At 43.4% G+C, this 25,812-nt stretch overlaps 1 protein-coding gene and 1 long non-coding RNA gene across 3 annotated transcripts in view; one reads left to right on the top strand and one right to left on the bottom strand.

The window, feature by feature from the left end:
- Positions 1–25,812, top strand: part of LOC145351033 (endothelial PAS domain-containing protein 1-like) — a 153,330-nt gene that overhangs the window by 95,350 nt on the left and 32,168 nt on the right. For both annotated transcript variants that reach the window (XM_080200632.1, XM_080200631.1), the window contains exons 3-7: positions 12,220–12,365; positions 14,963–15,047; positions 18,405–18,523; positions 22,897–23,099; positions 25,402–25,508. In XM_080200632.1, coding sequence (XP_080056758.1) covers positions 12,220–12,365; positions 14,963–15,047; positions 18,405–18,523; positions 22,897–23,099; positions 25,402–25,508 — 660 coding nt within the window. The remainder of the gene's footprint in view (positions 1–12,219; positions 12,366–14,962; positions 15,048–18,404; positions 18,524–22,896; positions 23,100–25,401; positions 25,509–25,812) is intronic.
- The window catches only part of LOC145351034 (uncharacterized), a 137,672-nt gene continuing 125,793 nt past the window's right edge, over positions 13,934–25,812 (bottom strand). Inside the window, exons 2-3 of the long non-coding RNA XR_013888299.1 lie at positions 20,781–20,902; positions 13,934–14,643 (exon numbers count right to left, since the gene is read on the bottom strand). This is a non-coding gene — a long non-coding RNA (uncharacterized LOC145351034). The remainder of the gene's footprint in view (positions 14,644–20,780; positions 20,903–25,812) is intronic.

Below are 25,812 nucleotides of genomic sequence, written 5' to 3'. Positions count from 1 at the left end.
CATGGCAAAGTGCTCTGAAACCTCAGGACCATGTACATCCTGTGCAGACAATTAATCAAAGATTGTTTACAGCTGCTATTTTTAAAAGAAGGTTGTTAAGCACGACTGAAAGAAAGTTTCAATGCACCTTGAAGACCGAAAAAAACCATTGTTTCCCTCGCAGACTACCGAGGGTGTTCTCAATTGAACTGTTTTTCCTTTGTGACTCCGTCAAATATAACATTCAGCTGCTTAAAGTGACTTTAAATTCAGTGCTATAGAAAGTTTAATATATCAAAATATTTGTGGATATTTCTAAGTGCACCAAAATATTAGGCAGATGTGGAAAAATGACTCAGTAGAATTATGCAGTAATTTTAATTAAAAGACAAATTACAATTTTTCCATCCATTTTGAGGATTATTATGCCATAATTTAATGTTTTACTACTAAGCTTCTTGATGTCCAATTTGCATTATCACATGCTCAGTATTTCCAGCAAGTAATAGTTCCCTAGGATCCACCAGCTTCAAACAGGTTCAAATCTTGAGCTATTTGCTCTGAAGCTGCCCCAGGACACAGCAAGAGACTCCCCATTGGTGAGGACAGAGGCGAGCTTGGATTCCAGAACAGAGATGTGACAAAAACAGCTTCTGTGTGAAATAGGGGAGGACTATACCTTGTTCAATTTCGCCACATTTTGAGTGAGACAAACATTAGAAATCAGCTGCTGCATTTTTACAATCTTTTAATCCTCTTATCTTACAAAGTTTGAACAAAGAATAGTACAGGCCCTTCAGCCCACCAAGCTTGCAATGATCACGTTGTGCTATCTAGACCAACTGCCTGTATCCCTTTATACCTCACCAGTTCTTATGTCTATCCAGATATGTCTTAAATGTCACTAATGTATCTGCCTCAATCAGCTCACTTGGCAGTTCATTCCAGGCCCCAACCACCCTCTGTGTAAAAAACTTCCCTGACACATCTCTATTGAACCTTTACCCCCTTACCTTGAACTTGTGCCCCCTTGTAATTGTCATTTCTGCCCTGGGAGAAAGCTTCCAATTGTTCACCCTATCTATACCTCTCATGATTTTATAAACTCCTAACAGGTCAGCCTTCAGCCTTCACCTTTCCAAGAGAACAATCCCAGTTTATTTAATCTCTCCTCATAGCTAATACCCTCCATACCAAGCAACATTCCAGTAAACCTTTTCTGTACTCTTTCCAAAGCCTACATGTCCTTCTGGTAGTGTGGTGATCAGAATTGGACACAGTATTTCAAATGTGGCCTAACTGATATTTTGCATACTGTGACAATTTGACCCGACTGATGAAGGCAAGCATGCCATATGCTTTCTTCATCACTTTTCCCACTTATGCCGCCACTTTTAAGGATCTGTGAACCTGTACTCCCAGATCTCTGTGTGTGTCTATGCTCCTGACCATTCTGCTATTTATTTTAAAGGTCCCAACTTTCCAGCCTATCTATATCCTGCTGTGTTCTCTGACAATCTTCATCACTATCCGCAACTCCAGCAATCTTAATATCATCCACAAACTTGCTGATCCCTGCGGAACACAACTAGTTACAGACCTCCATTTAGAAAAGCAACTCTTTGTCTTCTATGGCCAAGCCAGTTCTGAATCCAGCTAACTAGTTCACCCTTGATCCCGTGTGATTTAACCTTTTGCGCAGCATACCATGAGGACCTTGTCAAATGCTTTACTAAAGTCCATGTGGACAACATCCTTGGCCTTCCCCTTATAAATATTTTTTGTCACTTCCTCAAAAAACTCAATCAAGTTAGTGAGAAATGACCTTTCTCATACAAAACCATACTGCTTATCACTAACAAGACCATTTAGTTCCCAATGTGTATAGAACCTATCAGTAAGAATCTTGTCCAACAATTTCACAATAACTGACGTCAAGTTCACTGGCCTATAATTACCTGGGTTATCCTTGCTACCCTACTTAAATAATGGGACAACATTGGCTATCCTCCAATTCTCTGGGACCTCGTGTGGCCAATGAGACAACAAAGATTTCTTTTCAAGGCCGGGCAATTTGCTGTCTTGGCTCCCTCAGAAATCTAGGATAGTTGCTATCTGGCCCTGGGGATTTGTCTATCTTAATGCTTTTTAGTACACGTAACACATCCTCCCTCGCAATGATGACTTGTTCTAGAGGATTTACATGCCCCTCCGAGTTGCCATCAATCGACATGTCCCTCTCCTGTGTGAATATCAATGCAAAATACTCATTAAGGATCTCATCCACTTCCTTTGGTACTATGCATATTTTCCTTCCTTTGTCCTTGAGTGCACCAGCCTTTTCTCTGGCTACCCTCTTGTTCCTAATATATGTATAAAATGCCTTGGGATTCTCCTTAATCCTGCCTGCCAAGGACATTTCATGACCCCTTTTTGTCCTCCTAATTCCCTGTTTAAGTTCTTTTCTACTTTCCCTGTATTCTTCAAGTGCTTCACCTGTTTTTAGTTGCCTAGACCTTATGTATGCTGCCTTTATCTTTTTGACTAGACTCACAATTTCCCTGGTCATCCACGGTTCCTGAATCCTGCCTTTCCTCTCCTTCCTTTTCATAGGCACATACCTAGCCTCAACTCTGAGCAACTGTTCCTTAAAAGACTCCCACATGCCAGATGTGGATTTACCCTCAAACAGCCCCTCTCAAACAACAGCCTCCAAATCCTGCCTAATCCAGTTGTAGTTAGCCTTCTCCCAATTTAGTACTTTACCCCTTGGACAACACTTGTCCTTTTCCATGAATATACCAAAACTTACAGAATTGTGATCACTGTTCACCACATTTTCCCCCACTGCAACTTTGATGACCTGGCTGGGCTCATTTCCCAGTACCAGGTCCAGTATAGCCCTCTCTCTGGTAGGACTATCCAAAAAAGATTCCTGGATATTTAACAAATTCGTCGTCATCTGGACCTCTAATCCTAAGGGATTTCCAGTCACTAAGAGGAAAATTAAAGTCTCTCACTGCAACAATTTTCCGTGGGCTGTTGGGCGGCCTGTAGTACACCCCATTATAGTGACTGCCCCCTTCCTGTTTCTGAGGTCTACCCATAGTGTCTTCTTATATGATTCTAGGTGTCCGCCCTCTGTACATCTGTAATATGTTCCCTAACCAATATTGCAATTTCCACACCTCTTTTGCTTTCCTTTCTGTCTAGGGTGGCCATTTCCAAATTTCCAAAAAGGAGGACATTGCCCGGTTCGAATTGAATGACGCAATGACGCTGGGCTGAAAGTCACGCAGGTTTAGCACATTCCGATTGGTATATGCGTTGTGATTGGCTACAGAAGCTGTCAATCACATGGAGGAGGCGTGTGTTGTTAGCGCGGTCTGTGATTGTTTACAATTGAGAGCGTCATTTTCAGTGTTCTCGTGGTTCAGAAGGATGGAGCTCACGGATTGGATAATGTAGCTGTCAATCAGCTCCGCAAGTCTTGTAGGTTCAGTGCATTGCGATTGGTCAGTGCATTGTGATTGGCTAGCAAAGATGCCACGCACATTGAGGGGCGTCCGCAGTTGGCAGCGCGGTCTGTAATTGGTTACAGTTGTTGAGTGTCATTTTCATTGGATTTTGAATTCAGTCAAATGGAGCTCGTGGATTGGATAAAGTCAGTCACTGAGCGCAGAGTGTCCATTGGATAACCATGATGCGTCAATTTTGGATTGGTTTTCCCAACTGCCAATCACAGCCTTTAGTCAGACCCAGAAAAGGACAAATTAACGTCCGGCCCGAGGTGGTGCCGGATGGAGGACAGAGTGCTCAAAAGCCGGACTGTCCGGCCTAAAGCCAGTCGTCTGGCTCCCTACCTCTATCTCGCCTAAAACACCTCTATCCCTTGCTTCTTGACACTTAGTTACACTCACAGGTAATGCTAATTCACTCTCATTGAAGTCTTCAGAAGTACGAGGACATCACACCAGCCTATTTTTTAAAGTCTTAAAAAGCAAGCAAATTTATTTTACAAGAAATAAACACATTAAAGTAATATAGTTACATAACTACATTAGATGTCTGCCACACAAAATAAAATTGGCCTCCAAGAAATAAACCAGCTCCTAATTTTTCTACGTAGCTTTCAGTTCTTTGCACTGTGGGAACCAATCTACGCTATTTCTTTGGAAACTCGAGTTTTTCTTCCTTTAAGGATTTTCAACCTAATACTTCTCAAATTAACTTGGATTTGAAAAAATAACTTGTCATGCCGAACCCAATTTAAAAAGAAAACAACAGTCTGGAATTCTCTGACCTCGCCCGCAAATGGGTTTCTCTAGTCCCGCTGCAACAAATGGAGATTTGGTTGAGCGGCGAATACTCCGTTCTCGATAGCAGCGGTAATGGGGTGTGAACAGTTGGAAAACTCCAGCTAATGTTTGTTACTGATGTGCAAACTGAATCAATGGTGCAAATTCCTTAAGTTGGAATAATTTTTCTGTGCAGACTCAATTATCAAGGTGTTCTCCCGGCTGGTCTCATACCTTGCATCCTTCATAAAACTGAGCCTGTCCAAAATTCTTCTGCTTTTATCCCACCTCGCACCAAGTCCTGTTCATCCGTCACCCCTGTGCTCACCTATTTGCATTGGCTCCCTTTTTGGCAACACAGCAATTGTAACAGTTTAAAATTTGTTTTCAAATCTCTCTTCAGCCTCGCCCTTCCTCCCTATCTCAGTAATATGTTCATGGCCTGTGCAATCCTCCAATCCAAATTTCATGCAGGCCACAAATTTCTTTACTCCACCATTGATGAACAGGACTGAAAATGGTTGGATTATAAACTCTGGAATTGCCTTCTGAAGTGCCCCTCTCTCCTGCTTAAAATCTACAACTCTGACCAGGTTCCCAAATTCTAATATCTTCTTAAGTATTTACATACAAACATATGAATCAGGAGCAGGAAATGCCTTAGGACATTAAAGAAGCTGTATAAATCTAATTTGTAGTCTTTGCGATGTAGGTATTTGAACTACAATTGGTGTTTAAACCACCTATGTAATATAACTGGATTTAAAAATGCAGCCAATAAATAAAAACTTAACACATTATAATAATAACCACTTGAAGTTATGCAGCACATTTAGTGTAGTAAGTCTTAAGGAACTTAAACTCGACAAAAATTCCTAATTTCATCACAAAACGTTACACTAGTTTAATATTAGAACCATTTTCTCATGCAAAGTTGCACTTTCTCCCCATGGGTTTTGTTTGGGTGCTCCGGTTTCACCTCACACTCCAAAAATATATGGGTTAGGTTGATTGTCCTTGCTCCTTAGTGTCAGGGGAATGATTGGGGTGGGGGTTAAGGGGACATAGACTGGGTGGGATTGTTGTCAGTGCAGGCTCAATGGATCAAATTGACCTTCTTCTGCATTGTAAGGATTCTAGGATTCAAAGGAGGGACAAAAATCTTCATGTTTCACTCCAGTCTACTTCCCACTGGAAGAGAGTTGGAATGTCTGAAAACTGATCTGCCCTCACTTTGACACCAGCAGCTCTTTGTGATTAAACGCATTTCAGATTTTTCTGAAATTATTTTCAAAAGACAAGTTAACATTAGTGACTTTGGGATATTAAGGAAATAATATTTTGTGAACTATTCTGATGATGGATTTTCTTTAAGAAACTTCAGCAGACTGATTTGAACTAGAAATGATCTGTGTCAAACTACCAAATGATTTGATTTGATTTGATTTAGTACGGTCACATGTATTAACATACGGTGAAAAGTGTTGTTTCTTGAGCTATACAGGCAAAGCATACCGTTCACAGAGAGGGAAATGAGAGAGTGCAGAATGTAGTGTTACAGTCATAGCTAGGGTGTAGAGGAAGATCAACTTAATGCAAGGTGAGTCCATTCAAACGTCCGACAGCAGGAGGGAAGAAGCTGTTCTTGACTTGGTTGATACGTGACCTCAGACTTTTGTATCTTTTTCCTGATGGAAAAAGGTGGAAGAGAGAATGTCCGGGGTGCGTGGGGTCCTTAATTATGCTGGCTGCTTTGCCAAGGCTGCGGGAAGTGTAGACAGAGTCAATGGATGGGAGGCTGGTTCATAACAGAACATTTGTACAAAAATCCCTATTTTCCTTTTTGTTGTGAAGGTCTGTCCCATCAATGTATTTATGTTATTATGTGCTATTTTTAATATTCCTGTAAAAAGGTAGCAGTGGGTGGGAAAGGATATTCTTTTTTAAAACAATGCATATTTGTAATTTTTCCTTCTCGTGATAATTCCTTGCAAGCTTCAAAAGCATTCTCTGAAATGCATTATGCTGAATCTTCACATCTCACTTTTGAAATTTGAAACAAACACAACTTCTGCACAGTCAAAAGGTCAGCAAGATTTAGAGTGTTGAGAAGCAGGATACCTTCAGTTTGTTTTGGGCATCAGCCAATGTCCTGGGAGTGTAGACCAACTGATTATAATTCTGTCAGTAGCATTTTAAGGACTTTGGATTGAACTAACAGCCAACATTCTCACAAAAGTTCAATGGATTGTAGTTGTGCCCAAATAGAATAGTTATTAAAAATATACCTAAAATGAAAGATATCTGCAGACAAATGCTAATGCGATTTCCTGAAAAATGTTTGATTCTGAGAATAGTTTTAAAAAAACGCTGCTGACAATTGCTTTTGTCACTCCTCATACCAGTGGCTATTTTATCACATTGCTTCCAAATCTAAGGCATTTTGATTTGTATGGCTGGTTAGTGTCAGAGTGGATTCCTCCATTGTGGAAATTCCTGAGGAAGGTGCAGAAAGTGGTAGCTAGGCATTTGCCACAACAAGAAAGTGAGAATCCGAGAACAAATTTGATCCCTGGCAGATCTTGCAAGACCTGATGCTGTGAACTTGGGAAAGGGGATCTAAAAAAATCATTTTACCACAACCAGGCTGGCCATGTTCAGCATTGCGTTTTCCCCTCTGTTATGTCATGAAACTGACTTTTAGAATCATAGAATCCCTACTGTGCAGAAGCAGGCCATTTGGCCCATCAAGCCTGAACCAATGCCAACAATCCCATCCAGGCCCTATCTCTATAACCCTCTTCCTGCCTGCAGTCCTGTCATCTTATCATGGAACTGGTATTTGACTATTCCTCAGCTCGGAAGCAATACAAAGATCTTTAGTCATAGGCTCAGCTTTATGTGAAAAATTGACAAGAGCTGAGATGCATATGGCGTATGTGAGTTTGAGCAGATTCAAATCTTTCATGGTCTGGGCAGTCAGTGCTGACCTGTACTCCTTGAAGTACAGGAAATTTGAATCTACTGGTTTAATTATAACTGTAGACAGGCTGCCAAGTTCAAGCAGTGAGCCTTCAACAAGGGAACTGAAGGTAATCATCTCAGATGCTGCGCTGTTGCAGTGTTCTTACTGGAGCATATGCTGCCACTGCACACAGCTTACTCCTTTGAAGGACCACAGGGCATCCCAAAGTGTTTTAAATCCTCTTACTTTTGAAGTGCTGTGGCTGCTGTAGGAAGCTTGGCAGCCAATTTGCGCACAGCAAGCTCCCACTAGCAGTAATGCAATAATGGGCAGATAATCTGTCATTGTGGTGCTGACTGAGGGATAAATGTTGGCCTGGACAGTGGGAATAAATACCCTGCTCTTTGGAATAGTGCTAGGGAGCTTTTACAGATCTTAGTGCTGCCAGTGCAGCACTCCTTTGGTATCTGTACTGGAACGTCTGCCTTGACTTTTGTGCTCAAGTCCTGGAGTGGGACTTGAACCCATAACTTTCTAATTCAGAGGCTGAGGTAACAGCTAAGCCATGGCTGACACTTATCCCTATCAATGTAGATGAAATTGGTTGAGTTTTTTCAGCTAAACTCTGTATAACACCACACTTATATTGCTGTGAAGAACAGCAAAAACTACAAATTTGACACAATAGCCGAAATTTTACTGCCCCATCTGCCATGAGAATCGTAGTGGGCGAGGGGCAGACAATGAGATGGTCCATTGACCTTGGGTGGGATTTCACGATTTTGGGACGACCGAGGCCATAAAATCTCATTGATTAGTTCAAAATAAGTACAAGCTATTGGCTTCAAAGATCAATATGTCGATTGTTTTTACCAGCAGACTTTGTTAAAATACATCTGTTAAACAGCTACATATTAAAATCCATGTTTTGAATCAAGTTCAGTGCTGGTTCTCTTGGTATGTGGTAACCTGCCAATTTGAAGAGAAAATGAATTAGTGAAACAATTTCTGAGGTCAAGTCGCTCATAATTTTTAGGTTATGTCAAATATGAAAGGAAACCACTTCAAGAATTTAGCTATACTTGTAATTTTAGTGATACTGGCAGAAACTAGAGGATCTTGCATCCTATTGCTTCCAGTAATTTATTATCTGGAGCATGATGGTGATGTTAGGTTGTGCAATTAGGCCATTTGTGTAGGTATATATAGTGGAGTCAGAATAAACTCATTTTCAGTTGGTAATTGACTTTATGGATAGAATTCACCCATTCCACCTGTGACCAGTTTGGTGACAGTTAGGAGCAGAAAATCTAGTGGGAGCCAAAATGTCAGAAACCATCCAGTGTAAAATCGTGTTGCAATTCTCCCAATGTCAGGTTGGTCTTTCTGCCATTGTATTCATTTCCATCTCACAAATGTTCATTAAAACAGCTGACCACTGTGTAGCGTTAGGCATTCCAATCTTGCATCACACCTGAGGGCTTTTACATTTGTCTAAAATCTGATTGCCAATTAGTGACGAGCACAAGGTTATCCTCAGTTTGCAAGAGACTTTGAGGTGAGCACAACAAAGTCTTTCCGCCATAGTGCTGTGCTGTTCCTGATGTGCTTTACAACCACTCTGCTGGGCAGACTTGTTCTTACCCTCCATCTCCATGCTGAGTTGCTCTTCATGGATTGCACCAAGCTGCTGGATCCATGGACCTTCCTGCGTCAAGCTGAGTTGGATCAGTACTGGGTGTTGGGGAGTACAGGGGTCTCTTTCCCTCTGCTGCCACACACCAGTGTCTGTCTGGACAGTATTGTGCTGCAGGACTCATGCTGCCACTGTAACAAAGATCCAAATTTCGACTGGGGGTGGAGTGCAAGGTGAGTTGAGGTGGGTGGGGGGGGGGAGGTTTGTGTGGCCTAATGAAGACAAGGGAGCTATGTGTAAGGAGGGCTGGCAAGAAGGGAGAGAAGAGAAAGAGAGCTAATGATGACAGGCAGAGGGGCAAGGATAAAGAAAATGATCAATGAAAGGCAGAGGAAAGCTAAGGGGAGGGACACTGGACCCTGACAAGCTTGCATGGAAAGCTCACAAACAAGTGGGTGGAAGTGATACCATGTTGTTTACTGGGAGGGGATGCACAAGACTCCAGGTGGGTTAGGTAGAAATCCAAGTGGGTGATGAGTCTGGGGGAAAAATGGTTGAATCGAGGAACAGACTTCTTCTTAAGGGTATTAAGGAGGTAAGTGCAATGCCTATGTGCCATTCTGTTGCTGTCAGGCTGCAGAGGAAGGGGGACCATCCTGGGTTTTGGATGGGTTTGGACCTGGGGATGGAAGGGGAGAGGGAAACGAGATTCACCCAAGTACTTCTCCCTGGGATGGGTGACTGACAGGAGAAGTCACTTTCACTGGGGAGATGGGAACAGGGTGGGAACTTTCCTTTCCCCACAGCTGTTCATTCATCCAGCTGTGTTTATTTATTTTTCCCTTCAAAGTTGAGTGCATCTGCAGCACTTAGCTTCTTTAAAGTTGCCTGCAGCTGTTCTGATTGACAATAAAGCTGTCAATCAAAGGCAACCACAGGGTGGCTAAGTGCTTCTGATGCACTCACTATGAAGGGAATGATAAACACAGCTGGCTGCTTGCTGAGCCAAAACCATTAAGGTGTCAATCAAAGATCTATTTAAACCCCTGGAGTGTGGAATTTAATGAATTCTAAGTCCTTGTAAAGTTTTCTAGGAATTTACAAGGTTCTGTGCTTTCTACGAGAGCTCAAATACTAGACATAAAAGCCGTGCTTAAAAAATTGGGCTAAGTGAGCAGCAGTGGAAAAAGGAATCCACCCCCCCCCCCCCCGCCCCCCCCCCCCCCCCCCCCCTCCGGGAAAGTGACTTCACCCGTCAATCAGAGGAGTTGAAGAGTGTCTTTGCACACCTGCAGCTTCTGACGGAAAGAAAGGGGAAATCCCTTATACACAATTGTGTGCTGCTGTGACTTGGAAACCTCGTAAACATCATGACTTGGAAACCTGCCAGGTGTGCAGTGGGCATGGAGATTAAAGTGACCAGATCACTTCAAAGTTTTCACAATCCACAGCTGAGAATGAATTCTTTGATCAGAGAGATGTCTGAAATCACCACGCTAAGAATGATGTTCAGGTTTTTCCAGGCCAGAAGGGGCAGTCTAGACAAGAAAGACCCATCCCAGGGAGAAGTCTTTAGGTGAACCTATTGCCTTCAGTCCAAGCCCACCCAAACTCCAGGACAATTGACAGACCCTCCCTCTGCAGCCTGGCAGTGGCAGAGGGGGACATGGGCATTGCGCTTACATCCTTGAAACCCCTCAGAATACAAGGTGCCAGTCAGAGCGTCACTTGCCAGGTTGCTGAGGGCAGTGCAATGTTGGAGTCCTGAGAAGCAGTCCTGAAGGAGGGGTGACTCTCCTGTAGTAGGTTGGTGGTGAGTGCGGAAACCTCTGGTAGGGAGAGAGGGGTTTGGGTTATCCTCATGCGTGCATGATGTGTGTCACGAGGGGGACAGTGATGACCAGTTATTTCCATGGTGGGAGGAGGATGTCCCTCTGTGCTGAAGGATTGGGGATCTTCTCCTTTCCAGCGAGGATTACTGCTTCCATTGTGGGGGGGAAGAGAGCCTCTCTGTGACTGTGGAGATAGAGTTGCACCTTTGAAAGGGGTCCCTTTGGAAAGCACTGCATGTGCCAGTGGGAAACACTCCTGTTTTACTGCTGGCTCGGGTACTTACAGTCCCAGTGGGAAAAACATACATTTACAGGACAGAAAGAGATGGATGTGTTTTTTTCTCAATGGAACTATATCACAGTCTGACACTGAGGAGAGGATTGTTTGTAAGATCACTGTAATACCATTGCCATATCTAGATTACCATTCCCATCAAAGGTAATGCCTAACAGGGAAGATGTATGTTTTCACATGTAGATGAGTTGCCAGTCACAGCAAATGACATTCGTCCAACAACTCACAGAGACCCTCTATTGGCATGGTATATCACAAAGGGATGCCAACACAGATATTGGATTTAGAAATTAGGCATATTTATGCATAAGAACAAGGTGTCCATTGGTAAAGATTGTTCTATGTAGAAGCCAGGGTTTTAATTCCTAAAAGGGGCAGATTGCAGTTGACTGTGTGACCTTCAGCACTCAGGTGTGAGCTTGACAAGGAGTCCAACATGAAGCTATCTTTGGCCAGCATTAGATAAGGACATAGAAGATGGAGTGCAGCAGTGTAGAGCATGCCAGGTTGTGAAAAAGAAGCAACAGTTAGTACCTTTGTAACCATGGAAATGGCCAGCTAGAGTGTGGCAGAGGCTGGACGTTGATTTTTCAGCATTTGAAGGGCATTAACTATTCATTATGATAGCTGGCCATTCAAAGTGGGATGTGGAGTTTCTGATAAATCAAAGGACAGCTAGCAAAACTAGATACTTTGCATAATTTTGTTGCTGCTGGGTTCCTGGAGAAAATTGTGTCTGACAATGTAGTGCCAGTCAAGCAGGCTGCTTTGGCCTGGATGGTGTTGAACTTCTCGAGTGTTGTTGGATCTGCACCCACCTAGGCAAGTGGGGAATTTGCCATCACATTCCTGACTTGTGCGTTGTAGATGGTTGGCAGGCTTTGGGGAGTCGGGAGGTGAGTTAGGTTATCAAGGCAGCCTACACTTCACTCTCACACCATGTAAATGGACCTCAAACTCCAACTTGGTGCGCAAACCCAAATATTTCCTTTGACTTTAATGACAGGAGAGCGTTTTAAAAACAATTTTCAGCAACTTGATTAGTTGATCCAATTTCTGCTTCTGTGATTGGTGGATTGTTGCTATTTCTCTAGTCTCTGAGGTCAATTATAAATTGTGGAACAATGTATCTTTGCCCAGCACAGCCTTTAAGTGCATAAAATGCACAAAGGAACACTCTAATAGTTTTACATACAGAGTATTATTTATTACAGGAGGGCCAGAGACTGAAACTGAAACTGAAAAGCAGATGGATGCTTTGTACCTTAAAGCCCTGGAAGGATTTATCATGATGGCCACACAGGATGGAGATATCATTTTCCTATCAGAAAATATTAGCAAGTACATGGGACTTACACAGGTGAGTGCAACACTAACAAAATTGGCCATCTTTTAATACATTAATTGAAAATTGAGGTTTGAGTCTATTATTCAGTTTTAACAGCTTGTGTACTCCTCAATGGAATTGATTGGAAATTAATATACTTAGCCCTATTGTTACCCATGTCGACAATATGCATATTATTTATTATCAGGTTATATATTCTATGTTGTTGCATTTATAAGCATCGTGTTGATGGAATTAACGCAGCAAGTAACGGGCAAATGTCAATCTGCCACAAAAGTGCAGTAGTGCGTCCGAAAGATGTGCTGGTTAGGTACATTGGCCATGCTAAATTCTCCCTCAGTGTACCTGAACAGGCACTGGAGTGTGGCAACTAGGGGATTTTTACAGTGATCATTGCAATGTTAATATAAGCCTACTTGTGACACTAATAAATACTTTCAAGAAAATAATAAGACTGACTAAGGTTACCTGTTAAACATCAAGGGGATTTATTTCTATAGTGGTTTATGACATTTTCTTGGGATTACTACAGCCTTTTCCCCGAATTTACAAGGGATAAGTGAAAAACTCCCTGTAGATACACACCCGCCCTCCACCCAGTCCTTCCCCCTCAAGATTCCATCTGCTACATTCAGCTGTTATTCCTGATCCTTGAGGAATTTTAGCAGTAAGTAGAAGAATGTAAATAAATGGCACTCTTGCGCTGACCAGGTTAAGGAGATTAGTTCCTTTCAAATACAAGACAATCTTGTGTTTCTGCATTTGTAGCAACTTTTGGAGAAAGACAGAATCTCCATTGTAAACAACTAGTAAGACACACATTTTATCTGTCGACAAGGCTGCAGGGATCAGTCTCAAGGTGGGGGAGTTTCCAGTGCATGTCATGATGTTCTGACATTCTGAGACACAGGATTCTGTCAAGTGGATATATTGGATTTTGCAGTCAGCAGCAAAGGAAGGGTTTTCGTCACTGACCAGATTAAGTCTCACTAAGAGATCTAGGGTGGGATTCTTCAATCCAGTCCTTGTCCATGTCACTGCCAGCAAGAATGGAGAATTTGGCTCTCAGCCAAAACTCCATTAACTGCAGCAGCATTGGAGAATCCCAACCACGGGCGAGATCAGAGGTTTTCAGCGTTAGTGTGAGAATCTCAGTCCTAGTATCCTGCAGTGGCGCAGCCACTGATTGCACTCTTCTTTAGCAAGCATCCACAATGTGGAGCAGCAATGACTGCCCAGATTAATAAATTTGGAACTGAAAGCTGGTCCCAGTAGTGGCGGCATGTAACTATCTTCTAGTGTTGTAAAGGCCCATCTGATTCAATAATGTCCTTCAGGGACATAAATCCTTACCTGCTCTGGCTTACTTGTACCTCCAGACCCACAGAAATGTGGTTTACTTTTAACTGCCCTCTGAAATGGCCTCACAAGCCACTCACTCAAACCAAATTGCTATAGATACCAGATGGATCTCAGCAATTCAAAGTGGTGGCACCCCACCATCTTCTCAAGGGCAAATAGGGATGTCCACAACCCATGAAAGAATGGAAAAGCAGTAAATCACATTAAAGAATTTTCAGAGACCACACTCTTCCAAATCAGAAACTGATAGCACTAGAATAAATTCACTTCTGACATGTTTTTGCGTGGGGCAAAATCTTTAATTTAAAGTGAGAAATGGATCTGGGCTGCAGGTGGAACTTGAAATATTAAAAATTTTTTAAAATCAATTAGAACTTCCATTAACTCATCATTTAACAGCACTCTACAATTATAAGATTATTTTTTCAGGGTCAGTTTTGCAGTTAATCAAATTTTATTCATCACTAAGTTCAGTGGTTGCCAGCTCTGGGAACCTTTGTGCCAGATCTTTGAGTAACAGATCACAATCTCAGGATATCTGTGTTAATTAGCACTTGCCATGAAGTCATAGTTGGTTTCAGAGCAGTAATGACACCAACAGCTAACAGTTCACCACTAACACCTCTCCCACCATTGCGTGTTCGCCCCGCCCTTTAAATCTGGTCCAATGTGAATTTATCTTAAAATGGTCTTGATTGAGGCAGCACAGGTAGATTATAATGAGATGTAGTGATGTTCCTTGTTGCAATTATAAGTTGAAAGTTTCCTTGGAGTTCCTCCCACTTTCATGCCACAGTTTGGTTCAGAAGTGCAGTAGAAACCGTGCCTTCACACCGATCTTTCAGCAGGGCATCAGTGGTAGCTATGAGGAAACTCTGGCCCGTGAGACAACAGGAATCGAAACTACCTTTGCAAGCATAGAAGTGTCCTAGGGGAAAACAAATGCACCAGTTTCAATTCCAAGTAAAAACCGACATATTGAGCACTTGTGCAGTTAATTTCTTTCAAAAAGGATAGAGCGACAATGAGTACCTGGTGTAGCAGAGGGTTTGCTTTAAGGTGAGTGAATATAAGGAGGTTCAAAACATCATTGAATCAACTTGCTACTTAACACACACAAAAATGACAGGTAATTAAATCTTCAATATGATCATTCCTTGTTCTGAGCACAAGTTTTATTTTAACATGTTAAATTAAGTGTAATTCCACAGTTTATCAGTGACATCCCAGGATTTGTTTGGCAACAGGTGGAGTTGACTGGACACAGCATTTTTGATTTCACACATCCATGTGACCATGAGGAGATCAGAGAAAATTTGACTGTAAAGAATGGTAAGAAATATTGTTGGAATTTGAATCTTTTTATTCTACTACTATTTATGCCTTTTCTGCTGGCTCCATATACTGTGGATCACACGGGTATCCCATGTGCTGGCCCCCTTGTATAAGCCCCCATGGGTTGCTGTCAACAGCTTGTTCAGACCCGTCTTTATGTTTCCTTTTCCTTTGGGGAAAGTACGATCGTTCTTATTGGTCTCTGTTATATCAACTGATTGAGACATGTGGGGATTCATGCTGAACTGATGCCTTCTACCATTCGAAAGAGTGAACCTTGTGCCTGGTATTTGTAAGTGCTGTTCTTGCTTCCCAATTATTTTGTTTTGCTGAATAAAATTGAAGGGTTGCCAGTAACCATTCTGCCTTGGGCAATGCATTGTCTGTCTCATTCTCAATGTAGCTATTGTGACGCAACAAAATTGCTTTGCCCCATGAATCATAAATGCTTTGTCTTTTTCTGAGAATTTTGAATTTTTTCCATGCAGATACATATCTGCTCCTGAGGACCTCCCGTAAGTATCGTAACTGAGGGATTCCAGAAAGACAAAGGCTGGAATTCTCCAGCTGATCACTAGTGGCAGTGCACCCCCTTCGCGGGTTTCCTGGCACTGTGGGGCAGCCACAGTGGGAAATCCCATTGACAATGCTAGGAGCAGAAGAACCCACCACTAGCGAACGGTCCACCATCTCTCATTGTCGAAAAACCCACTGATGGGAGGTTGGAGAATTCTAGCCAAAGCCTGCTACCCAAACAAAATCAATGCTTAAAAATTAATTTTATTTGCATACTTCAACATTATTTATTAATTTATTGCCACATTTACAGAAATGGACCTACCTTGCATTAAGTTGATCTTTCTCTACACCCTGGCTATGACTGTAACACTACATTCTGCATTCTCTCGTTTCCTTCTCTATGAACCGTATGTTTTGTCTGTATAGTGCGCAAGAAACAATCCTTTTCATTGTACGCTTATGCATGTGATAATATATCAAATCAAAAATATAGAAGTTTGACATTGAATGAAGAAAATGTGGATAACCTTGGAAACTCCTTGAGATTCAGAGACCTTAGTTTGAAACTTTGAGATTAGTGCAGAGTTGTCAGTGATGTGGAGTGTGTGAGTGCAATCGTAAACTCAGTTCAATTTCAAGTTTTATTGCATGCAGCACATGTCTGGTTCATAGTGGCAGTTTTGAACTCAGGCAGAATATCACTTAGCCTCTTCTTAATTACTTTAGCTAATGCAACTCCAGAAAACCAACTCAAACAAGAGCCATTTTTGTTGGCACATTTTCAAAGGTCAATGGCCAAATTTGTCTTTGCTTTCCTGCAACAAAAACAAGGTTGTCAAATCTTGCTTGCCCACTTGTTCAAGGCTGTACTTCAGTTGAAACAATGGCTCTTCTCTATTATTGCATAATTGGTTAGAATTTTTAAAAAGTGCACATCGATTAATATACAGATTTAATAAAGACATTGACGTGAACAAGACAAGAAAGTCACTGTGTTGGCATGTTAACTAGAAACTGCTTCAGTTGCAGCACAGCCTGGGGACAGAGGTGCCTAGATTTTGGGGCCCACACCTGTCTTCTGTATCCCTTTTTCTGAAACTACCTGACTGTAAAAATGGCATTTTTTTATTTCAACGGTGGGATCAAACAGTAAAAGATCAACTTACATTGCCATCTACAAATTGTAGCTGTTAACGTTACAAGAGATGCCTTCAATTATTGTCATAGAATCGTAGAATCCCTACAGGGCAGAAGGAAGCTATTCGGCCCATTGAGTCTGCACCGACAACAATTCCGCCCAGGCCCTATCCTTGTAAGCACATGTGTTTACCCTGCTAATCCTCATGACACAAAAGAACATTTAAGCATGGCCAATCAACCTAACTTGCATATCTTTGGAGTATTGGAGGAAACCGGAGTACGCACGGGGAGAACGCACAAACTTCACACAGTCACCCAAGACCGGACCTGAACTCTGGTGCTGTGAAGCAGCAGTGCTAACCACTGTGATTACTTTGAAATCGGCAAATGGTTCATTAATGATAGCTAACTTTATAATTCCCATTTTTTTTTGATTATTCATACTCAGGATGTGGGCATTAGCTGCTAAGCCCTTCCCAAGATGACAGCAGATTACAAGCAAAACCATTTATAGTAATAGTAACTATACAGTGGGACTCTTGCCTTAGCTTATGGCATTTCAAATGTTTTGCAGGCAGGAAAATATGTATAACCTTTCTGACATTCTTTAAGCCTGCTCTGTTAATCATCTGTGCTAATTTTCTTAGGAAATGCTCTGTGTGCTGCTTTCAGGGCAACTATAGGCTCCTCATTGACCACTCTTGTCTATCAGCAGACTTCAATAGAATAGCATTTGTCTTTTTTGTTCTTTGGAACTTTAGCCAGCAATTATTGCCCATCCCTAAATGCACTTGAGGAGCTGGTGATGAGACCTCTTTTTGATTCGCCACAATCCATCTGTGTAGGTACACCTAGAGCGCTGTTAGACAGGAAAGGAATGATATTTCCAATTTGGATGGCTTGGAGGGAAGCTTGCTGCAGGTGGTGTTCCATGTGTCTGCAGCTCTTGCTCTTCAGGGTGGAAGAGGTTATGGGTTTGGAAGAAGCCTTGACTATAATGGATCACTTGGATGGTACACACTCCTGCCACTGCACACTGCTGGTGGTGGAAGTGAACATTTAAGATGGTAGATGGGGGTCACCATCAAACAGATGCTTCATTAAAAACATTTCTATTCAGAGACTATAATTCCTGAAGGTGGCCATAGCAAAATTTTGCACCACCCCGCATTGAGACTTGGAAACCATTCCTAGTGCGGGTTGCTGTCAAATAATTGGAAAGGTAAGAGCTGGCTCAAATATCTATATAGAAGGAACATCTCTGTCATTGTAGCCAACCTCGTGTTAGAGTGCAAGATCGGCTCAGTGGAGTGCAGATACAATTATTATGGAAAGGCCAGTGAACCTGGTGCGGCTGAGCCCTTGTTAGCATTATCTATGCCAGAGAGCCCTTGAATCACAGCTAAATTAGGCCATCTGGCAGGAAACTGCTCAATGGCTTCAATCACAGATGAAGCTTATAATTTAAAAAGCCACAATCTACACAGTCTAACTGTCCTAATAACCTGAATTGAAAACCACAATTATATCCTCCCCCCACTCCCCCCAACTTCTGAGCTGTTACTGTTTTGTCTGAGGTTGGGAGGGGGTGGGGGAAAGAGGGAAAAGTTTATGAGGAAAGAAATGAAGAGACATTTTTGATAGCAACGTTGAAAGTAAATACTGTGAGGGCTAATTCTTCTGGTTTGCCTATAGCCCCAGGCTTTGGAAAGAAACACAGAGATATGAACACAGAACGTGACTTCTTCATGAGAATGAAATGTACTGTGACAAACCGCGGAAGAACTGTCAACCTCAAGTCTGCCACCTGGAAGGTGAGAAACCAGAAGCAGAAATTCAGTAAGCTACATTTGGTGGTTTTCTCAATAAATCTTTGGGGTCAAAAGTTCATTTCTTCTGTAAGAACGTTTTCTAATCAATGAAAATATACTCTCAAATAGTATTTAGTATTGGTCAAAGGGACAGTAATATTTAATGATTATGATGCAAAGATAATTTTGAGCGGACTGTTGCCAAATGAAAAATCCATTTTGGCAGGTTGAGTGGAAAGGAATCCTGTGGTCATGAACTGAGCAAAAAGCTTTGATTCCTAAACCTGAATGGGTAGGACTTAACTGCACCTAATATTGGGCCTTAAGCCTCATTGAATTGAGAAAGGCAATGAAGCTGTAAATCTGGGGCTGCAGCATCGCTACCAGCGGCCTTCAGGCAGGTTGTCAAAGGGAAACTGATAGGGCAACCAGGAAAGAGAGACAATCAGGACGGTTGGAGCAATTTGGATGGTGGGGTGGTGGGAGGAACAGAGAATGAGTAGTACTGAAACATGGGGGGGTGGGGGGTGCGATTCTCCTGGGTCTCTGGGCCCACTAGCGTCTCCTCCCCCCAAGCAAAGGAATGGTTGACTCCAGCAGGGTTTACTACTGCTCTCCACGAACAGGGAACAGGTGGCCGCTGAGGATCCCGCCCATGAGGTTGGGTGTAAAAGGGTGTCCTGGCACCTTGGCACTGCCTAAGGGGCAAACTGGTACTGCCCACCAGGCACCATGACACTGCCCACTAGGGTGGGAGGTGGGGGGTGTGGAGCGTGGGGAGGATGGATGCTGCCAGGGGAATCAAGTCTGCTGGGGGACAGAGGGGCAAAGTCAGGTAGTGGAGGAAGATCAGGGCTGGCTGGGCTGGGGTGTGCACTGGGGCTTGCCCGCGGAGCTCCGGGAAGCCAGTGATCAGGGGTGTTGAAAGGATGCCAGCGATCAGGAAGGCCAGCAATTTGGAGGCTGGCAAGGAGGGGTGGGCCACTGTACATGCACCGGTCATGGCCTTGACAGATTGGCGCATGTGCAGTGGCACACTCAGCACAATGTTGCCAGCCTTTTAAGCGGGAATAGGCCCTGCCCCCAGATTTACAGAATGAATCATGCTGAGGCATCCTGTGATGCACAGAGTGTCGGAGATTCTTTCTGGAAATCACACTAAAAAAACTACTGTGATTTGCTCCCATTTTCCTGCAAATTGGAGACTTTTCATATTTTTGGGAGAATCCTGGCCTAGGCATGCCAATTGTGATTAAATATATTCTGAAGGCTTCATCACCTGACTTTCCCACAAAGGCTTTGTAATTCCCCCACTCTTTCTGTGGTCAGCAGAAACTTCCAATCTCCTTCATTATCTCTCCACAGTGCTCCCAGCAAGTTTGCTATGCAGACATGCCTCCCCTCCATGTTAATAGCATGGGAGGTGGAGCGGGATGGTTCTTGCTGGGGCTGCACAACTTCAGACAACTGCAGTAATATACGCAGCTGAGTCCCGTGTGTGCATCCAAAGGGTTTGAAATAAACATTGTGAAGCCAGGCTGATGCAATGTCCAATTATGAAAGGTTGCCTCAGAGGATGCCCTTGGGAAGGCCCTCCGGACCTAACTGTCTTGGCTTCGGACTGCACCATCTTGACACGGTGGGAACAGTCTGAGCTGGTTGGCAGAGAGGTACCACCAAGAGTGTGAATGCAGTCATCCTGAGAGAGGACAGTGGGTTTGTACTCCATGGTGCCACTGCTATCGGTCAACATCTCAGCACGGTTCATCATTAGCTAGAGCATAGATAGCTGACTGTTGTCAGATTCTGCATTCCTGGTCCAATGCTAAGGTATTCAATCGTAATGTTGGATGGCAGTAGCCTGAGCCCACAGGCCAACATCCAGGAACTCATATCCACGGATTGAGTAGCCATTGCAACACAGATACATCCACTGGACTCTTTCCAAGCTGACCTGTCCCCTTGTCCAGGCTGCAGTCTGCCCATATCCATTGAGTAATTGCTTGTGGATCCCTATCCTAAACTCCCCTTTAAGGTAGGCAATGTGCCCCTTCTCCTCCTGTTTCTGGAGGGCTTGGGCAGCCAGCAGTTGCTGGATCTCTGAAACCACAAGAGCAAAGGGAAGGGTAAGGTATGGGAATGGGGGATGGGAGGACATGAGGAGGTTCACACTCATTCCATCTGCAGTTTCAAATTCATGGCACCTTTCTGGATGAGCATGAGGTGAGTAAATGGGGAAGGTGATCAAACAGCAACTTACCATGATCTAGATGGCCTCCTCTGCCCTAGATGCCACTGCTCTTAGTACTGTGTCCCATGGTACGAAGGCATAGGTCCCCCTCCAGTCCTGTGGCTTTCTCGCTTGTTGTGGGAGACCTTCTCCTGGAAGAAAGAGAGCAGAATGTCATTGACTACAACACAGTTACAGTGATTCTGCCATCCTGCTGGGCTAATTTTGCATCTCCCAGTGCTGGATTTCCGGTGGCATCTGCTCCACACCGGAAATTGACAGGGAGGCACTATGACTAGTTACATGGTCATTTTAATATAATTTAAATATAAACGGTGGGCCTGGGGCTGAAGTCTCTGGCATCTAGCACCCCCCACCCGGCTGGAGTATTTCATTCCAGCAGGGATTACAGTAGCTCTCCACATTCGAGGAGCTAGCAGTTCTACCCTGCTGGAGTGAAGTGGGGAGGGGACATTTGGGGCCCCACAGAGAGTCAGGCGGTGGAGGTTGTCCCCTGGACATTAGCAACCTGGCAGTGCCAGCCTGCCACTGCCCAAGGGGCTAAGTGTCAATGTTCAGAGGGCATCTTATGGTCGGTTGGTGGGGGAAGGGTGGTGGTGCAGTGGTAGAGTGCAGTCAGACTGCTAAGGGCATCGGCACTGGGGGGGGGGATCAGGATTGTGGGCAAGGGAGTTTGGAGCTGGAGATCATGGTGGGCAAGGAAGGGGTGGGGGTGTCAGGGCTGGGCCCATGAATGGTCGGGGGCCAGCAATTGGAACATAGGGGAATGGCGAGCTGGCGTTGAGGGGGTCGTGGGGCTGGTCAGCGATTAAGCTGGCCAGCAATTGGAAGGCCATCGGGGCGGGGTCATTACAAGATCCTGACTGATCTTGTCACTGATAGGTCGGCACATGCGCTGTGGCCTGCTCAGCACACTGATTTGAGCCTCTCCAGCGGAGAGAGGTACCGCCCCCCTGAAATGTCATGATATTCATGCTGGTGGTCTTTGCAATGCACAGAGTGTGGCAGATTCTTCTCTGAACACCCACTGAAAAGAATAGCATGAATTATTCCAGTTTTCAGACGAATTTGATGCTTTGAATTTTTTTGGGAGAATTCCACGCAGTGCTCTTGGGTGACACCTAACACAGTTGAATAGATGGAGGTATGTGGAGGCAGTGAGAGGCTGGCTTTGAAGGAGCGTCAGGGGCGAGCCCTGAGGGCTGGCTGAGTGGTAGGGTCTCTGGTGCATTGAGCAATGTGAAAGGTGGGGAGTGGGGGGGAGGTGATATGTGTAAGATAGGACGTGCAGGTGCATTCACTCAGCTTGGCCACAGAACAATAGAAAAGTTATGGTATGGAAAGAGACCATTCAGCCCATCATATCTTCACCGGCTAAAAACACAATCCTACTTTCCGGCACCTGGTCTGCACCTTGCTGTTTACAGCACTTCACATGCTGATGCAGGCACCTTTTAAATGAGTTGAGTGTTTCAGCCTCGTCCACCAACTTAGGTGATGAAGTCCAGGTGTCCACCACTCTGAGTGAAAAACATTTCCTCATGTCCCCTCTAATCCTTCTACCAATCACCTTAAAGCTATGCCCCCCGGAAGTTGGCCCCATGATTGGAGATGCCGGTGTTGGACTGCGGTAAACGCAGTAAGAAATCTCACAACACCAGGTTAAAGTCCAACAGGTTTATTTGGTAGCAAAAGCCACCAGCTTTCGGAACGCTGCCCCTTCGTCAGAGGCCCAAAAACGAGTGGCTTTTGCTACCAAATAAATCTGTTGGACTTTAACCTGCTGTTTTGAGACTTCTTACTGAATTGACCCCACTCCCAGGGGAAACCAGTCTTTCCTGTCTCCCCCACCTGGGCCACTCATAATTCTGTACACCTGAATGAGGTCATGAAACATTTTTTGCCACTGCTGCTCAGTCCGTGCTCTGGGTATTGCCTAGCCGTGCCAGATGTTCTTACTACCATCTCACTCTGAAGGGGCTCTTTTGCACCTGAGGTTTCTCCGACAAGGAGTTGATACCTTCAGGAGAAGAGGTGACCAAATAGTGCCAAATTCTCACAGTCAGTACCGGGGGTGGAAAAAAGTCCAAATCAGTTTTAAATGTTCTATTTTGCTTTGTTAAAGGTGTTGCACTGCACTGGACACATCAAAATATACAATGCCTGCCAAGCTCACACGCTGTGTGGATACAAGGAGCCACCTATGACATGCTTAATCATGATGTGTGAGCCGATTCAACATCCATCTAACATCGATGTTCCACTGGACAGCAAAACATTCCTGAGTCGCCACAGCATGGATATGAAATTTACTTATTGTGATGAGAGGTACAGTCATATTTTAAAATGATAAAACCAAATTAGTAAATGGCCCTGACCCCTTCAATGCATTTAGAGTTTTCTTTTTACTGTAAGAAGCTCTGAAGTAAATATGGAACTGTTGAATGAATTCATCACAAATAACACCTGAAGTGAGGTCATGAGACAATTTTTGGCAGTGCCACCCAGTCCGTGCTCTGCGTATGGACCAGCTGCACCAGATATTCTCATTACCATCTCACTCTGAAGGGGTTGTTTTGCACCAGTGGTCCTAATTGCCCGCGTCTAATTTTCACCAAGTTCCTTTCACCCAGCACCTCTGAGCTTACATGACGAGTCCAGCAATGCTCCACTTTTTAAAATTGATATGGAATGTTCATCCATAACGCCAGTAAGCATCCAGAATATGGATCCAATGCTATTTTCAAGCAGGTATCCTAAATGACCACTGTGGTACACCACGCATTACTTCTGAGGCCTGAGCACGTGCTATATTGGTGTCTACAATGCCTATTTCTAACCCACAAAGAGTGAAGTGAGCATCTGCCAGTCTTGGACCCCAGGATCAAATCCACCACAGCAAAAAAAAGTGTCAAGCTCTTTGTGCAATCACAGCTTAAGACTGTCCATTTTCAAGCTCTAGATTGGAAATCTTATTCGCAGGCATCATGTGGTGACTTGGGCGAGAAAAGAAAAAGATTTCAAACTGAGGCAGTCTGGTAACTTGATTTTGAGGTGCATCTTTGGGAAGTATTAGAACACGCCTCACCACAGTGAATTTGGTGGGAGATCAAATGGCATCATCTTCCGTTCAGCATAACTTACAGTTAACAATATCTTAAAGATGAAGCAGTTTGTATAAAACATCAGCCTCTTGGCACAAAGGATAGCCATTAGAGAGTTGCAATACTAGGACAAAAACATGTTTTTCAATCTTTGAGATTTACAAGTTTTGAATTACCATGTAATGCCAATCAGAGATTCATAAAATTTAATAGCTTGAATAGTAAAAGAGCTTGATTAATCAGCAGGTTCAAGCTACACAGTCCTCTCTGCACAAGCAGTAATTGTCCCTCTGGTACCAACATCTTCCTTAAAAGCCATTGGTGCCCCGACCAGTGTTGAAATCTGAGTTATAAACGGGGCCATTAAAAATGTATTGGTTTAAATAATACTTTCCTTAGAAAGGAGATTGTTATTGAATCTATCATTTGCTGTTATTAATTTTTCAAAGTAGGACAGCGCAGGCCATGATTTTCAGTTGTTTGCAGGGGGCAGGGGATGTTGGGCAAGAATGGGTGTGGACACACTTTGAAAATAGCACTCTCAAATGGTGGGGGGAGGTGAAGGAGAGACCTGGTAACCTTGCTCACCTCCTATTAACTGCCCATTAAACCCCTTGAGGGAGTTTGTTAACTGTTTGAGGAAGGCCAGGAGGCGATTTGCAAATCACAGATTAGCAATATGGTGTGGTGCACAGCAGTGCACATCCCTGTTGGATGCAATGCAGGGAGTGTCAGTTCCCGCCTTCTGGCAGTGCTTAGTGCCATTAATTGTGCATCAGGCTTGCCAGCCCAAATAGGGTACCTGAATGTGGAGGCTGATGTGGAGTTGGGACCCAGCCATTATCTGGGTGTTGGGATCCTGACCCTAGATTGAAAATCAAAATCCTTGGTGGATGTCACCCTTGTCATTAAAAGCTTTTTCAATCAGTTCTGTTCTGAGCTTTGCTCCCAGATATTGGCAGACTTAGTTTCCATTCATCTTCAAGTGCAAAATAGCAAAGGAAAAATGTTTTTTGATCAACAGATTTCACCAATCCTAAGTAGAAGTCTTAATCTAAATTTATTATTAATAAATGTCAGGTTGAAGACGTGCAGGATATGATTCATGCCTTGTTGTCTTGAACTTTTTCTGCCCAGCTACTTAGCACAAAATCAAAACTTATGAATTGGCTAGTGACCCTGCCATGCATTGTACACACTAATGGTTAATTTTTCAGCCTCTTAATTCTGTTTATTCCTTGCCCTCTTCCTAGGTACTAACAATTCTATGCATTGAATTATAGAACACAACTATGTTAAAGGCTGCATCTTCTCCAAAAATTGTTGTACATGTTGTTCATTGGAAATATTCCATCTTCCATTGGACGGAACGCTGTCCCCTTCGTATGCTCTTTAAGATTCCCCTTTGAACATTTAATTATGCTTCACTGTATTTCACAAATAATTGATAATATATAGCAAGTTCTTTTGAGGCTTGAGGGAATCTTTATTTATGAACTGTGATGGTTTAACATTTGTATCACCAGAATTGCAGCACTGATGGGATATTGTCCAGAAGAACTGCTCGGACGTTCAGTTTATGAGTTTTACCACGCGCTGGATTCAGATCACATGATTAAAAGTCACCAAAACTGTAAGTAGTCCATTCAAAGGACTTGTAACTTAATGTGGTAGCACTACAAAAGACGGTGTTTCATGACGAGCCCAATTTAAAAGCAGAACATTGAAGGGCAGTGCTATTGATTTTCCCATCTTGGGATCTTGATTCAAGTCATTTTGCGATTTCTTTTGCAAGCCCACCCCTGCCACTAGTGCACCTATGGAATATTCTGGTGACACATTAGTATTAGTACCTTAGTACATTTAATTACTTATGGAAGCATCAATTTTCATTCTTGTCCAGAAAATATAAATTTTCTGTAAGGAGCCCAACCTGA

This window comes from Carcharhinus amblyrhynchos, chromosome 12 (genome assembly GCF_965287045.1).
Source record: "Carcharhinus amblyrhynchos chromosome 12, sCarAmb.v2.hapA, whole genome shotgun sequence".
Lineage (NCBI taxonomy): Eukaryota > Metazoa > Chordata > Chondrichthyes > Carcharhiniformes > Carcharhinidae > Carcharhinus > Carcharhinus amblyrhynchos.
The sequence above is the reverse complement of the archived record's forward strand: the minus strand, read 5'-3'. Positions and strand labels throughout refer to the sequence as shown.